The 16,891-nt window shown below is 45.8% G+C and overlaps 1 protein-coding gene across 6 annotated transcripts in view; it reads left to right on the top strand.

Annotated features, from left to right (window-relative positions):
• The first annotated feature begins 1,847 nt into the window (after positions 1 to 1,847).
• Positions 1,848 to 16,891, top strand: part of ZDHHC3 (zinc finger DHHC-type palmitoyltransferase 3) — a 30,473-nt gene continuing 15,429 nt past the window's right edge. For 3 of the 6 annotated variants that reach the window (XR_008462226.1, XR_008462225.1, XM_054160903.1), the window contains exons 1-2: positions 1,855 to 2,134; positions 14,853 to 15,182. Coding sequence is in view for 4 of the 6 variants with exons in the window: in XM_054160903.1 (XP_054016878.1) it covers positions 14,877 to 15,182 (306 nt within the window). In the remaining 2 variants the exon portion in view is untranslated. Of the gene's footprint in view, positions 2,135 to 2,226; positions 2,317 to 7,705; positions 7,761 to 14,852; positions 15,183 to 16,891 lie in introns of those variants that run through there. The other 3 variants (XM_054160902.1, XM_054160900.1, XM_054160901.1) reach the window with 3 other exon arrangements.

Below are 16,891 nucleotides of genomic sequence, written 5' to 3'. Positions count from 1 at the left end.
CAACCACCTCCCTGGGCAGCACATTCCAGCGCCTGACCGCACTTTCTGTGGAAAAAAAATAATTAAAACCTCATGATCTATATTAAAGCAATCAGGTGTTTGGTTGTTTCGGGGGGGGTTACAGCCTTCATTGACAGTTTTCATACCAGTGGGTGGTTTGTGTGCCATACTCTCTTTGCACCGGAGCTCTCTGACTGCAGGCTGCTGCTCACTGGTGTCAGAATGGGCCATGGCTTACACAGCACACTGCCAAAGCTCACCCACTGGGCTGCACCTCAAACACTCTGTTCAGTTTTGGGCCCTTCGCTACAAGGACATTGAGGCGCTGTAGAGTGTCCAGAGAAGGGCAACCAAGCTGGTGAAGGGGCTGGAGAACAAGTCTTACAGGGACTAGCTGAAGGAGCTGGGGGTGTTCAGCCTGGAGAGGAAGAAACTCAGTGGGCTCTTCATCACTTTACAACTAACTGGAGGGAGCTTGTAGTGAGATGTGGGTCAAGTCTCTTCTCCCAAGTAACAAGTGATAAGAGGAAATAGCCTCGAGTTGTACCAGTGAGGTTTAGGCTGGATATTAGGAAAAATGTCGTCACAAAAAGGGTTGTCAAGCCCTAGAACAGGCTGCCCAGGCAAGTGGAGGAGTCACCATCCCTAGTGGGATTTACAAGCTGTGTAGATGTGCTGAGGGACATGGATTCAAAGTGGACTTGGCAGTGTTGGGTTGACAGCTGGATATGAGGGTTTTGAAGGTCTTTCAACCTTAAATAATTCTGATTCTCAAAAGGAAGTGCAAGTAGTGGAGCTTGATGGAGCTGAGGCTCAGGTAGCTCACCCTCTTTCCTGGCCCTGAGGGAGGTGAGCAGGGACAGGCCTTCTTCCTGGGCCATGGGAGCACCAGGCAAAGGCAGTGCCTGTGCAGAGAACATGCATCCCTTCATATGTTCTCCTTGAAACATCATCTGCCAGCGCTGCCATCCAGCACAGCTAGACCCTTCATTTGACCCTATATTCCACAGCGTGAGCCTAGCTACAGCAAGGAGAAATTAGAAACTCCCTTTTGAGAGCGAATTCCTGACCTGAAACAAAGTGTCAGTGCAGACCTGCCCTGTGATTCCCACTGAGAGATGACATTTTGGCTCACAGTCCCGCCTGCCTCATGCCTTAGCTTGCAGCAGCTAAGAGTTCCAAGTGCAAGGAAAGAGTGATTTTTATTTCTTGGTGTTTTTTTTTTCCTGCCATCTGCCATCCCAGCCTGGAGTCTACCCAATGCAAGTCAAATTCTTGCAAATCTTGTTTATGCATAGGCATCAGTATTCAGAAAGAGGGAGAAGCCCAGGTCTGCCTTGTTTGGCATCCCATGGGGATACACTTCCTATGGCATTCAAATTCCCCACCACAAGGCAACAGCCAAAACCGATGCCAGTTGTTGGGTTGAATTTTTACTGAGGGCAAAGCATTACATTTTCCCTCATCTCATTATGGTAAATGGATGACACAGGTTGGGCGAAGTAAAGCCAGGCATGAGGGAGTCACTTGGGATGTAAAAATTTGCACCCAGGGAGGCTGCAAATGCTGGACATGGAAAGCATCCACCAAACTTAACCACTGGACTGGATGATCTTAAAGGTCTTTTCCAACTTTAGTGATTCCATCATTCTAACTGATTCTGAGACACCTGCAACAATCGGCTCTGTCTGTAAGATTTTGGTACCTGCAAAGCAAGAATACCCGAGCTTGTCTGGGGCTCTGAGGCGTGCAGTGAAGCCCATCTGTAAAAAAAAACACACGTTAAAAAGCATTTTTTTTCCCTCCCGAACCCTCCGTTCCCCTCCCGAACCCCGCGTTTTCCCCGCACGCCGCAGACGTAAACGCATCCTCGGCACCGGCGTGCCTCGGCCACCCGGGGCCCTGCAGCAACCCAGCAGCTGGACCGCACTGGGCCGAGCGAGCCCCGCCGGTCGCGGCGCCGGTGCCTACCCGTAGAGGTCGGGGATCCCCTTCACGCCGCGCCCGGCGGCGGGGCGGGGAAGGGAAGGGACGGGACGAAAAGAAGGGCAGGGCAGGGGCGCGCTGGCTCCCGCCGCCGCGGCTCACTTCCTGGTTCCTCCAGGCGGCTGCCCCACCTCCTCGCCGAGCCAGCGTAAGGGGCGGCGGGGGAAGGAGCGGGGGGGTGGCCGCTGCCGTGCGCGGGCTCCCGCGCCGGCGGGGCGGATGGGGCGCGGCGCTGCGCTGCGCGGCGGCGTTGGCGGCGTGCGCTCGCGGCCGCGGCGCGGGGGTGGCGGCGGCGGCGGGGTGCGCGCCGGACCGGCGGCGGCCTGCGGGGTAGGTGGTGCGGCTGACACCGGTGGGGCCCGCGGCGCCCAGGCGGAGGGCCGCGCCTGCCGTCCCTCGCTTCGGACGGTGCCCGCTCCCTGCGTAGCCCCTTCGGCCGTGCGGGAGCTGCGGGGGCGGGGTGGCGGCGCGGCCGGCCGAGGGCCGCTCGGTGCCGCGCTTACCTCTGCCGGCGTCCCGGGTAGGGACCGGGCGTGCTGGGCGGCGGGTCGCCTCCTGCAGCGGCGTCTCATGGCGCTCTCGACAGCGGTCGGGAAAGGGGAGACGGTGGGCTCGGGCGTGCAGAGCTGGGCTGTAAACACTGCGAGGGTGAATGTGTTAAGTAATACTGGGCTGAACACGCTCAGGCTGTGCCGAGGACCCTTCCGAGCAGTGCGACGTCCCCTTGGCAGGAAATTTAAACTTGGAGCCTTCAGCAGTGTTCTGGGCGTCCTGTGCTCTGTTCCTGGGTTGCGGTGATGAAGTGGGGTCCTATAATTTGTTAACGATTTTCGGTGACGGTGTGAGGTTCTATAGTCAGTTTTTGGGCAGCGGTGGTAGAGGGGAGTCCTGTGATCTCTTCCTAGGTTTCAGTGATGAAACGGAGTCCTGATCTGTTAATGTGTTGCAGCGATGAGATGTGTACCTCAGCGCAACAGACCTTCGGGCTTTAGAGGTGGCTGTGGTCACCTGGCGTTCCACTGCAGCTGTCCAGTGAGGCCGGTATGCAGTGTGACTTCAACATCAGGAGTAGTCGGTGTTGAAACCATGGTGCTGTACTGCAGCAGGTTTAGCTCACATGGATAGTGAGTTATATGTCAGTAGGAAATAATCTGGGCTGTTTTTAAACAGATGCTTCTAAGTGTTACTGGAGGACTTCTGGAAAACAGTTTTTAAGCAGCTGCCAGATCTCGTGATGGCTTGGGGGAAGAGGAGAAAGCAGTCTGGTCTCTGATGTCCTCTGCTGCTGCCTGTGTGCCAGTGAGGGATGACGGGTGGACTCCAGAGCTCATTTAGATCTTTTTTCCCATGATTCTGATTCAGACCAATTTGGATGGTCGGTCTGATGCAGTGGAATCAGAGAGGGGCTGGTGGGATGCAGTGAATGACTGCCTTTGATGCCTGGTGGTGTAGGTGGCAAGTGAGTGCAGTGTTTTTCTTTGCTTAGTCAAAACAGCAAATCTTTTATATGCTCTTACAGGTGTTTTGTGATAAGAGTTATTGTAAGAGGAACCACACGTTAATCCAGATGGCTTTAAGAATGCAGCCCCATGTGCGATAAAGATCCAGTTCGTCAAGCACTAAGATTCTTGTCAGCGTGGCTCTTCCTGATGCAATAGTATTTGTCATGCCAAGGGGAGCTGCTGGTTGTAGTAAGTTGTGTTTGACTGAATGCTCATGGAGATGTAAAAGGTGCCGGCCAGAAGCTCTTTGCAGTTACAGGTTTATAAAATGACATACCAAAGGTCTGCCTAAAAGCTGAAATACTTGATTTAACATCTAATACCACTTGGGTATTTTTGTGTTATGCTTCTGCTTCCTTTTTAGTTTTCTTTTTTGGTGCTGTAGTTACAGACAGAGTATATATCTTAGTTTGAAATTGCCTTAATTCTTCAGCAGGGGCAGGTCTGTTGTATCCAAGTAATTTCATGTCTTCTCTGGGCAGTTTCCTTTGTGGCATCAATGGGAAGTATATGTAGCTGAGCAATGGTAACTCAGCTTTGCTGAACTTTTCTTATCTAATAGGAATTTTCTTTTCTTGATGGGTGGCTTTGTGCTTCACCAGTAAAACATGGTCAACGCAGTTTAAACCTGTGTGTTGCATTATTTCAGGGAAGCTTGCTTGTGGAGACAATTCCCATATATCTATAATGGGATATCTCCCCTGGGGAGGAGACTACAGAGTAGGTGATGGACCACCACAGCAGTGTCAATCTGAGAGTGGCTTGACTGTAGCGCAGCTATTCTCTGCAGATGTTAACTGACAGCTTGTGGTTTTCTCTGGTTCCTCTCAGGAACAGTGTGGCCAGGAGGAGCAGGGAGGTCATTCTGCCCCTGTACTTCACTGGTTAGGCCACACCTTGAGTACTATGTCCAGTTCTGGGCCCCCCAGTTTAGGAAGGATGTTGACTTGCTGGAACATGTCCAGAGAAGTGCAACAAAGTTGGGGAGGGGCTTGGAATACAAGCCCTATGAGGAGAGACTGAGGGAGCTGGGGTTGCTTAGCCTGGAGAAGAGGAGGCTCAGGGCAGACCTTATTGCTCTCTACAACTACCTGAAGGGAGGTTGTAGCCAGGTGGGGGTTGGTCTCTTCTCCCAGGCAACCAGCACCAGAACAAGAGGACACATTCTCAAGCTGTGCCAGGGGAGGTTTAGGCTGGAGGTTAGGAAGAAATTCTACACAGAGAGAGTGATTGCCCATTGGAATGGGCTGCCTGGGGAGGTGGTGGAGTCACCATCATTGGAGGTGTTTAGGAGGAGACTTGATAGGATGCTTGGTTGCATGGTTTAGTTGATTAGGTGGTGTTGGATAATTGGTTTGATGCGATGATCTTGAAGGTCTCTTCCAACATGGTTTATTCTGTTCTATTCTCTGTGGTGCAGGCATGTCCTTTTTCTTAGTGCAATATTCTGTAATACAGTTTTTCTACCTTGCTGAGAGAAGACATCAGGCAATGTACAATATGACCAGACAGAAAAAGCTTGTCAGTTTTTATTTTCCCTGTCCTTTGTCTAGCTGGTAAGCCAGATGTGAATGGTGGTACCCAGAACATCCTATTAGCATGGAACTAATCTGAAACTTAAAGGTTGTGCTAGAGAAAATGAGAATTTAATGTTTTCCAGATTAGAACTGCCTATTTCCTGGGTTGTGCAGATAGCATGATAGCCTGTAACTGGACTGGGACTGCAGTGCAGCAAGTCTGCCAGTAACACTTTACACATTGTCCTTTTGAGAGGGAGTCTAGGGGAGTGAGCCAGCTTGCCTCTGCAGGCTGAGAGTGCCAAAGGACTCTTCATATAGCAGGAAGTGCAAGGTGTTTCAGGCAAGGTGCAGCGAGAGACTGGCTCTCACTCCATGGGAGCACTAGCACATTATCTCATTTTGCCTGCTTCTGACTGCCCTCAGAGCAGGGAGTGCTTGGGAGCCCTTATGGACACTGGAGAGAGATTTATTTAGGCTTATAGCCCCATACCTCGTCACCCCACCAGCTTGCAAGGTGACCATACAGACCTGGGACTGTCTCAGGAGAGAGCGGAGGAAAGCAAGGAGAGAAAAACCCAAAAGTTAGAGAATAGGGAAGGGAAAGTAAGTATATGAGAAAGAGAAGGCTACAGCATCACAGTTCAGCTAAAAAAAAGCCCAAACAACAAACCCGCTGTTCCAGGAGCAGTAATAGCAAGTAAAACAAGGACACAGAAAACTCAGTGTTAATACCCTTGGACAAGGGAGGAATGTTGAATGGGAGGAAGTGCAAGGCCCTTGTTATGTTTGTGCTGCTAGGCTGGTGGTGGATGGTGTGTTAAGCTCGGCTGTGAGTTTTGCAATAATGCCGAGCTGACGGGGCAACCAATCTTAAACGTGGTGCAGCATGCAGAAGTTAAATGGACTGGAGATGAAACAGGAGGAGTGAGTAAAGGCAGTGTGAAGTGCTATTTATTAGGAGAAGACAGTGAAATACACACATTGCCAGTGCGAAGAGAGTAATACCATAGCAGAGAGAGGGCTGTAGCAGGGGATAAAGGGAGACCTTAGTGTGATACACAACTTTGTAATGACTGCTTGAATTATTGATGTCTAATATAGCATAGAATAGATAAGCAATACACTGTATTACAGTTAGCCTGCTCTCCAGCTCAGTGTTAAGAAGGGGCAATAAAATTGGTGTTTACACACAGAAACTGTTTTGTTGTTTTGTTTTGGTTTTGGTTTTTTTTTTAATGGAGGCAGGGATCCCTTGTGATTGCAGATGCAACAGTGAGCAGAATAAGGGATACTGAGTTTGCCCCCTTAGGAGTTCTTTACTACATGTCCAAAGCTTTAACAGTGAAAAGCAACTTGGAACCTGCAGGTTTTTCCAGTTCTCTGAAGTAGCAGCATAGGTTTCATCTAGTCTAACTCTCAACATTAACATCATAAAGGTGTAGTGTGGCAGTCGCGATTTTAACTTCAGGCCTGTTCAGGACAGAAGTGGTCATCTTTTGGCCCCTAATTTATTAATAGTCTATTTTAATGTCTGCCCTGTTCATATTTGGTTTAGATACCTGTTTGGGTGTAGTGTTTAGATTTTAAATCTGAAAGCCTTGCAGCCTTCACATGTGCAGCTTCCCTGCCTCTGTGCAGCAGGGAAGAAGTGTAGATGACAGGTGGGGGAATAAAATACAGAGAGACTGAGTGACATATTCATGCTGCTGAAGGGGGGGCTGTAACAGAGGTAGCTGGGAGCCAAATCCTGGATTAGACCACCTGAGCAAAAAAGAAGTGTGTCTCAAGTGCCTTTTCTGCCTTGAAAAGTAATATTCAGAACATTTATTTTTTTTTTAGCTTAGCATGGTTCTGCCAGCATCTTATGATTAAAACTTTAAATCTGCAACTGTTTACTGATTCCTTATGCCAGGAAAGCAGTGTAGTTTTTAACATTTTAACATAGGTGCTAAAAATAATACCAATTGTATAGACAATCCTTTGCCTTTTCATTTTTGCCTTTCCTTTTTATGTTTAAAAAAAACAAAACAAAACAAAATTTGATACAGGGCAAATGGAGATCTGACATTCCCTTAATTCTGCAGCTTGCTGTTTTAAGTCCTGAGTCAGCATCAAAATTGCAAAGCTGTCTAGAAGAGCAGGACAGGTTCTGCTGTTTTGTCGCTCATGAGGGTGTCTGCTCAGGGTAACGGCAGTGCTGTGGGAAAGCACGGCACACCCGTTTGGGGTTTTTATGTTTCCTGGTGCAGTCCCTTCTGCAAGACTGCTCTCTCCTTCCAATACTCACTCCAGAAAAATGGCAATGCCACAAGGCTGTTGGTATTTGTACGCCCAGGATTACTATTACTCTTTTGACAGAGGTGAAGTAGCTTGTGTGTATTCAGTCAGTTGGGAAACTGTAAGACTAAAATGACAGAATTTCTCTGTTCCCCTTGCAGCTCTGATCATTCAAAAGCTCCAAGTTATTTTCTAAGGGGTCATACTGATGTCAGTTCTATAAAGTACCTTCCATCCCTGATGAAAGCTTATTAGGATCACTAACTTTGCAATCAAATCCTAGTCTGACTTCAGTCTTTGTTGCCCTTGTGACTTGTGTCTTGCTCTTAGATGTTGCCCCACTTCTGTCACTCATCTACAGTGGCCCAGTGTTGATGTACCTGGGACAGTAACTACATTGTCTTTTGTCCTCTCCTGCAGCTGACAGGCATTGGAGGTGGGAGTGCAATCTCTTCCCAGATCGCCCAGCTCTCAGGTCAATCTTTATTGCATTATAATTTATTTATACAATACATACCCAGTAGTTAAACAGAAATTGTATTGATGTTAACCAGGAAGCTGTTACCAATCCTGTGAGATTGCCTGCCACAAACATCAGGATAGGAAAAAAACATGTTTTCAATTGAGTAAACTTGGCCGTATTTTCCTTGCAGTTCTACTAATGGGATTCCTCTGGCACTATTGGAGTTGCTTGTTGTTTACCCTGATGGAAGTGAGGGAGCCGTGGGGTTTGTGCCTTGAGTGGCTGCGTCTCTTCTGAGTGTGCCACTCGCAGCCTGATTCAAGCCCTCAGGATGGAGTTTCTAAATCTGATAGATGTCTTTGAGGTGATTTACACCTCCCCCTGCTCTCCTTGGGGAGAAATTCCTTCTGCATATTCATGCTGCTGTTCAAATTCATTCTACACAAATGCATGGCTTCAGTGAAATATTTGCCTCTAGTAAGATGTTTCTATTAAAAATAATAAAAGTAGGATTAGTTAAAAAAGGATCATAATTTTTTTTTTTAAGGTCTTGTTCATGCATGGGCTCCTCAAAATAAACCATTTAAAATAATAAATTGTGATTCATCAAAATGGTCAATTATGTAAACAGTTTTCTAGGCTTACTATAAAGCCTAGTCCCAGCATGTATAGAAAACTATTGTAACTGGGTTACCATTTAGTTTTGTGTGCTCTCTTTCCCACCTTTCCAAGGCAGATCATCCAAGCTTGTGCATTTAGTCTCAGGAATCCTTTTTTTTTTTTCCCCTAAGCCTTGTAATTTTTTACAGTTTGTTTTTAATGTCTTGAATATAAAATCCACATTCTGATTTGTGCCATTTTATTTCAGCATGCAGACTTGCAACTGTTGAAGGTGCTTCAGCAGCCAAAGGTTTCAGGGGAATCTGAGATGTTTGTGGGCCTCCTGCTAAAAGCAAAAGCGTGGCTGGTAATGTAGTACTTAGGCTGAAGCTGCTCCTTAATGTGGCCTGATTTTTTTTTTTTTGAGGAGGGGGGAAAAGAAAAAAAGAAAGATGATCCGTGCTAAGTGTAATCCTGGTACCTGCTCCTGGGGCGGCTGCCTGGCTCTGCCCTGTGACATTTTGATGTGAGTCATCATGTGCTAAGCTCCGTACCAGATCCTTCCCTATTCCTTTTGTCGTTTAAGCCCAAGAGGAGTGGATTTTGACCTACTAGAGGGCTTGGATTGGCATTTGGTTTGTTTTGTTTCTCTGTTGTTTTGTTGTTTTAAAATGTGTAGAGTCTCTAAAATATTGCAATGGAAGTAGAGCTCTCTGCAGAAAATTTCAGCCTGCTAATAATAGACTTTCCTTTTTAAGCTGCTGTTCAGAGACCTGTTTGAAATGTCCCATTGACCCTCTGAGGTTTTGTGACCCAGGGGTTGGAGCCTGCCGTGCAGATGGACGTCTGGCTGAATCTGAAGGAGACAGACAAAAAACTCTCAGCAGAGCTGGGCTATTTTGTTCCACTCCTGCTGATCAGATAAAGCTTTTTAGGCCTTGCAGGAGCCATTAGGAAAAAAATAAAAATACTGATATTTCCTTATTATCCCTGCTAGAACTTGCTTTAGCAGGTTCTGACAGCCTTGTTGTTAGGTTTGGGCTGTATTAAGTGTGGCAGGAGGAGCAAAGGTAAGCTAGAAAACACTTTCTCTCATTTCTGTTGCAAAAGACAGTTAAATCTGGAATGTTTTAATCACTGCAGTTTTATGTACAGAAAAATGAAATAAACCTCCAAATAATCTTTTGCAGGTTATGTCTATGTATCTGTCTAACTGCAGTTTTTTGTTTAAAGGGGCATCCTGTCTGGTGGCCCCAACTCACCTAGGTTAGCTGTCATGAGTAGGACTTGACTCTGTGTGTGCTCCCTTTTCATGACAGTAAAAAGTTAACTTCAGTGTTGTTTGTCACCTCTCAATGTACTGCCAGTGGATTGTGTGTCATAAAAGCTGACCTGAAGGATCTCTTTAACTTGGAAAACCTTGAAAAATGGCCATGATCTGCCTTAGTCTCATTCTTTTTCTCCTTTTTTTTTTGGTCCATTTGTGTTATGTTTGTTTGTTTTTAATTTCCAGAATTGTGTTCATGTAATTAGCAGAACTTGAAAATCACTTAGCTTGTATGACAAAGTGGAAACTGTTCCCAAAGTTTAATGTTAATGGACTTCTAAGAGAGGAAGTGGTTGCAATGTACACAGTAATACTGTAGTTCTGCAAGTCATCCCCATGTGCATGACCTCACTGGCATGAGTAATTAGGCACAAATCATTTGGGTGATAGTGATGATGGCATTAAGCTCGGTGCAAGTTCTATAACATTGGAACCTCAGATAGCTTTCAGATACACCTTGGCTGAAGGCCCCCATCATTCATTCCTTCATTCTTAATGAATTCTTTGGTGGCCAAAGGCCATTAAAAAATAGATTGCTAACCTGGTTTCTGGCAGGTCAGAAGACAGTTACTTAATTTATATAGGGTGTAATAGCGTGTTTTAAGTGTTCACTGTATCAGGAAGAGGATGTTAATGTGGATTATTTACATTTCTAACATGTCTAGTACATGGGTTTGGATTATTCCCCTAATGCCATGTGTCTTCCAGATAAAAAAGAAGAAAAGGTCTTTGCTCTGGCATGTCCTTAAGCTGAATTGATATGTGTGTTGTCATTGTATTTCACTCTTATTCAGTGGCCTGTCTTGTAGCCTGACACAGTGATTAAGTCCTTAAGCCCTTTGCCTTCATTGTTAACATGTTGTTTGCTCCTGGGCAAGAGGGACTGACAAGTTATAAATTAAGTTCATGTGCAGCCTGGTTGAAGGGTAGACCAGTTAGGGCAAGTTACTGTTTCATCCCCCCTGCAGTCTGGTGGGGATTTTTTGGTATTGTTTATATGAAAACACCATCTTGGACAACATAAACAAAAACAGATGTTTGTGTATAGTAAGCATATGGAATTAAAGCAAAAACCCCTGACCGGGTCATGGAGAGGAGAAGCTGAGACTCTAAGCTGCTGTAAGTTGACTCCTCAGATAACGTACACTGAAACACATCTGTACTGCTCAGATCATGAATGGTGCTTATCTACTGAGTACTGACTTTTCATTTGTCACCTGGCGAGGCCTCTAACACAAGCCTTAAATAACAGAATGCATAAACCCCCACATTTATCCTGCAGCCAGAAGTCAGAATTGGAGAGCTGTGCTCTGTCCTCTTAACCACTTCCTTACTGCACTGGCCGCCAGACAGAGGTGCCTACAGGCTCCTGCCAGCTTCTCCTTAGGCAGCTACACAGCAGTGGCTTCCCTTCCCCCAAATTAGTTCAGTAATATTTCTGAGAGCAGGGTGCAGAACTCTTGCTGAAGTGAAGCCACTTCCTTCATCTGAAGGGAGATGCATTTGACTGCTCAAGTCTGCTCTTCGTGGCTAACCCCACAGGTTTAATCACTGTGTATTTGTCTAGCTTTCAGCCAGTCTCTTCTACTACTGACCTTAAGGTGACTTGTCAGACTAATTCCCCTGTTAAACAGGAGTCTGCTTTTCCTAACGACTACTTCACTGCTTTGCTTTGGGACACAAAACCTTAGGGTGAGGGGGAAGGCTCAAAGCCTAAGCAAAAACTCCTGAAAATTGGCATTTGGAACTATCCCAACTTGGGACTCAATTCTGTAAGGAAAAATTAATCCAATCTAGAAGTTCCTGTCCACAACAAAGAGGAGTCTTGTAAAACTTCATTTGAATAAAGGGAGAGTCCACAGGACAATTCTCTGTGGGGTCTCTCCAATTGCTGGAAGGCATAGCTTCCCTTTTATCCTATATTCCTGGATACAAATTTCCCTCTCCCTTTCCCCATTGGTTAAGGTACTCAGGATTTACAGTCTTCCCAATAGACCTACATGTACCCCTTCACATGTAATCCCCCTGCACTATACATTATGTTCATTTAAATTAGGTTCTTCACTTCTCTTGGTGGAGAAGTTAATATTCAGTAGTCTGTTGAGCCTGTGCTCTGTCCTAAAAGTTCAGAAGTTCAGGCTGTGTTCAGTGTCTGTTGTCTTCAGACAGCCCCCCAGTGATTTACAGCAAGACCCCAGATAAGGCCCTTAGCAGAGGCTGTTTGTGATTCACGTACACATAGATAAAGTGAACTGTCTGGTTCTTTCTTTGTAATTTCAGCACCCTCTAGGCCAATTCTTCACTTTGTAAAGACGCTACCCACCTTAATCCTATCAATTCTAACTCTTCGATCTGGAAGCTGAACACCTACCTAATGTTCACCTAATGCAATATGATGTTACTGCCAATTAAACATTGTTATCAGGCATGAGTCTTCAATGATGTCAGCTTTGTTTTGATCTGGCAAGCGAGTGTAACAGTTTTAATGAGAGTATTAAGCAATGCAGTGAAGGTTAACCTGTTTCCTCGGGATTAGAGGCGGGATTTGAGTCCTTACAGAAGCTGAAAAACTGGGAAAGAGAGATGGATTTACCAGTAGCTATAGACGTGTCTGAACTTAGACCAGCAGATTGTTTGGGAAATCACTGCTTCTGAAAATTATAGAGCTTGTCTCCCTAAGTATCAGGAGACAGGAGGCTAAATTATAGCTGTGGTTAAAAGACAAATTACAGTGTGGGATGTGAGTTTTGAGAGTGAGGAGGAAAGCATTTTTCAGGTTGTGTTTTTTTGTGTGCTTTTGTGTTTTTTTTCCTTCCCAAAGTAAATGAGCCTCACACCTGCATATTTTTACCTTGCTTTTGCTGTCCCATGTGATGTGTGTATAAATAGAAAACTGATGTGCTTTGCTATTGATCCATGGGACCTTCTTCAGATTAATAAACTGTCTTAAACTCTCTCACTAGGCAGCATACTAAGTGCTAAAAACAGAAATACAACAAAATAACCCAGTTCTCCGTGTTTCTTTTTACCAGTTGTGTTAGAAAACAAATGCTGGTTCATCCACTTCTGTGCACATCAAAGCTTTGTGTTCTTGGCTCTTGCTCCTTGCTGTAGCAAAAGCAGTTCTAGGCACCTGCCTTCTGTGTCACTCATGCTAACACAAGTTCATCGCTTCTGTGCTTGGCTTTAATTAATCATCCTGCTCATTAATAACCTCAGTCTCTGGCTATGAGAGGCCACTTGTCCTCCCAAAATAACTAGAAAGCAAACTATTATCTCCTTTCCTATATAGGTAGGGGCAATAACAGCTCAGTTTGGGTTGCTGTTAGGGTAAAGAGATCTTCAACAGAAGCTAGCTATAAAAGCTTTGAGAGATGTTTAAGATCCTAGGGACTTTTGTGATCCTCTCACTGTTTTGTGTAAAACTTGCCCATTTTGTATAGGCAACAGTGGCATCTTTTTAACAATTAAAAATAGCTTCACTTTGAGATTTTTTCTTTTTTTTTCCAATTTTTTTTTTTTTTTCAGAAAACATAACCCAGTCCATTCTGTGATGATAATGAATAATGAATGTCTGCCTTTCCCTGGTTTAAAATAGAAAAAAAAACAAAAACCACTTTAAGATTGATTAATTAAGTAATTACTTAATTTTTGCAAAGAAATGAGAATAATCTCTGTGTGTTGAAATTCCAGAGAGGTGGCAGCTGCCTTATCCCTGGAAATACTCAGAACTCTTCCGTTTCACTCTATGCAGTTCAATGTATTTGGCAGCAAAATTTTTGTCTCTTTTGTTGTTTTTTTTCCTGCAAGAAGGTGTCTCTTTGAGAATAGGTCGTGTTGGTTTGGAGTGTTTAGAGCAATGTGAAAACACCCTGTTGAGAAGCCTTTGGAAGGAGTTGGAAGGTGTGCAAAGAGCTGCTCTCAGAGCGCAGCACTTTGGGTGTTCTCTGGTGTTGAGTGCCCTCCACTGACGGCATGGGTTGACTGATCCCCTGCCAAAGTTGTAGCAGCACCTTTTTGTGTTCTCAAATCCCCGTGATGGGTGGGAGTTACATTGAAACAACGGTGCTGTGCAGTTCTACCTGCAGTAGAACACTTGCTGGCTCCAAGATGCTCCAAGGTGCCTGCAGAGATGGAGAGGACAGGTACAGTGGCAGCAAGTGACATGCTGTTGCCCTTATTACAGTGGAGTTGTAAACACCAGGGAGGGATGGAGCAAATGTGGTAGGAGAAGCATGGAAAAGCAGACAGCTTCCAAAGGAGGTGAGAGTGGGAGACAGCTGGTGCTCAGGAGCAGCATCCTCCAGCCAAGATGAGAAATTCCTGTCAGGAGCTTTGTCTGGGTTGCTTCTGCACCAGTTCCTTCCACTGTAACTTTGGTTTTGCACTTTTACCCATTGAGTAACAGCTTTGGGGTAAGGAGAGCAAACAAACAACAGTACCAGAGGAAATGGTAACAAGCTGTGCCAGGGGAGGTTCAGGCTGAATGCTGGGAAATACTTCTTCACTGCAAGGGTTCTCAGACATTGGAATGGTCTACCCAGGGCAGTGCTGGAGTCACCATCCCTGGGGGTGTTCAAGTGCCGTGTGGACCTGGTGCTTGGGGACATGGTTTAGTGTTGACCCTTCATTGCTGAGTTGAAGGGTGGACTGGATGGACTTGGAAGTCTCTTCCAATTGGATGTATTCTGTGATTCTGTGATCTCTTCCACTTGCTAAGCTTCCCAATGCCTATAGGAAAGACCCTTTCCTTCCCTAGGTGTGAGGAAACAGAAGTGACTGTACCAGTTGTGCCAGGCCTTTCCTTTGTTTCTTGACAGCCAGCGTCCAGTTCTGGGTTCAGCTTTCCTGCTGTGGCAGCTCCTGGTGGCCCCTACCTGGTCACTTTCTTTTCATTAAATTCTTGCTGCCTTTCCTCTGGCGGGGTGGAGGTGGCACACCCATGGATTTAGTGTGTAATTAAGCACGTCTTAAAAGCACTTAAGAGAGCCTTTGGAGAAAGAAGGGTTCTGATAAGCACAAGAGTCTGGTTTCCAAATCCACTCCTTCGTGTTGGATTCATTTACCTTCCCTGCTTTTTCACAAGCCTTTGCGCAGTTTGGCATTTCCACACCGTCCCTGCCCTGCACTGTGGCTGGAGGTCTGTCAGTAGTGAACACTCTTTCTGACTCTTTCAGATGCAAGTATGGACATAATAGCCTATGATGATTACTCCAGTCCACCGCTTCAGAGATATTGAACGGAAGCCTGAGTACCTGCAGCCGGAGAAGTGCGTCCCACCTCCGAGCCGCGCCGCCCTGGGAACCATGTGGTTTATCCGAGATGGCTGTGGCATTGCATGTGCTGTCGTCACCTGGATGCTGGTGTTCTACGCCGACTTCGTAGTCCTCCTTGTCATGCTGGTTCCATCAAGAGATTATGTTTATAGTGTCATCAATGGCACGCTCTTCAACACCTTGGCTTTCCTGGCTTTGGCTTCACATTTTCGTGCTATGCTGACAGACCCAGTAAGTCAGTATCTCTCTCTCTCTCTCTCTCTCTCTCTTTCTCTCTGTCTCTCCCTCTCCCTGTGAGTCTCACGAAGAAAGAGGCAGTGTGTTTCTTGTCTGCTAGTGTGGTGGGTTGAAATTGCCCCCCAAAATAATTGCCAGACCAGCTCAGTTGGAAGCAAATGAAGCTGTACTTACAAGCACACTGAAATCTAGAAATAAGGAATGCAATGAATATGTACAAAAATATACAGTATTTACAATTTATAAGAAACACAAAACCCCCCTTGGACAAAACCAGGGGGCTATCAACAGCTTCCCTCTCCCTGCTCCCTTTCCCCCCATACAAGGGAAAAGAGAGAAGAGCAGAGAGTAGCTTGTTAGTACTTAGCCACAATGCAGCCAGGGTCAGCAACAGCCAAGCAAAAGCACCATCTAGTATCTGCTAGAGCAAAGAAGTCAAAAAGATCAAGAGTTAGTTTACACAACTAACTTTGTTAGTTATCAGACCAATGGGATTATTTAGACCTTATCATTATTTTTCTTTTGCATCCAATGGTAATTTATTTGCATTCTATCACTTTCCTACTCATCTGTGGAAAACTTTCCTAGGCACAGTCTAAAACTACCACAGCTAGCTCTTGGGTAACTCAGCTGCTGAATGAGTGTGAGGGTGGTGAGACACTGGAATGTGTTGCCCAGAGAGGTGGTAGAAGCCCCATCCCTGGAGGTTTTTAAGGCCAGGCTGGATGTGGCTCTGGACAACCTGATCTAGTGTGAGATGTCCCTGCCTATGGCAGGGGGGTTGGAACTGGATGATCCCTGAGGTCCCTTCCAACCCTGTCGATTCTATGATTCTATGCTAATTTGTCATCCCACTCAGTCAGAAGCAAAGTCCAGGACCTAGCTTTAGCTCCCTGCTGTGCGTGGAACTCCTCTTGTTCGTGCCGGGGAGTGTTTCCCTGATGCTGTTTTCTCCCCACTGTTGGATCTTGTGTTTATGGCTTGTCATGTCTTGACAAACAGGAAAGCTGGAAAAGCTGGTTCTGGGTTGTCTGCCATGGCAGGATGGAGTGGAATGTGTGGTGTTCTCAAAAGCCACGTTACCATCTCCCATCTCTCATTCTAGTGATCTAGTTGAGGTGTGAGCATAACTGCTGCCAACTCTTAGGCAAGAGGGAAACATCAGAGCTTTAAGGCCCCTTCCTGTGTCTCCATAGGCATTGCCTTGCGAGAGATCTGCTCTGCTCCTTTCCCATCTTTCATCTAGTGAGAAGATAGTTTAGTACCATGACACTTACTCTGAGTGGCCTGTGGTTGTTTATTTTGCATAATAACCTCCGCAGAGTAGATTCAGGTCAAAACCCCATCTCTTCTAGTTGGTGTAAGGAAAAACAAGCCTAGATTTCTCCTCTTGGTCCCTTCCTCCTGTGAGTGTTGGGGGTGGTAGTCTCTTTGATACTCTAATTATTCCTTCCAGATGTCATGTCCTAGTTGAAACCTTGTCGTATGCCATTACAACTTCAGTCTAATCTTTGTTTCTTAGTTTCCAGCTCTCCCAGAAGCCACAGCACTGTAGAAATGGCATGATTTGGAGTCATTTCAGAGCTTATGGTAAAGACTGACAAAACACAGGCTACTGCTGCTGGACAGAGGCTCTGAAACTTCTGGTCATTTGACTTAGGAATAGAGGGTTGCAGCAATTAGTTATGTAGTTTGTGTCCTAG

The sequence above is a fragment of the Dryobates pubescens genome, chromosome 4 (assembly GCF_014839835.1).
Source record: "Dryobates pubescens isolate bDryPub1 chromosome 4, bDryPub1.pri, whole genome shotgun sequence".
Classification (NCBI taxonomy): domain Eukaryota; kingdom Metazoa; phylum Chordata; class Aves; order Piciformes; family Picidae; genus Dryobates; species Dryobates pubescens.
The sequence above is the reverse complement of the archived record's forward strand: the minus strand, read 5'-3'. Positions and strand labels throughout refer to the sequence as shown.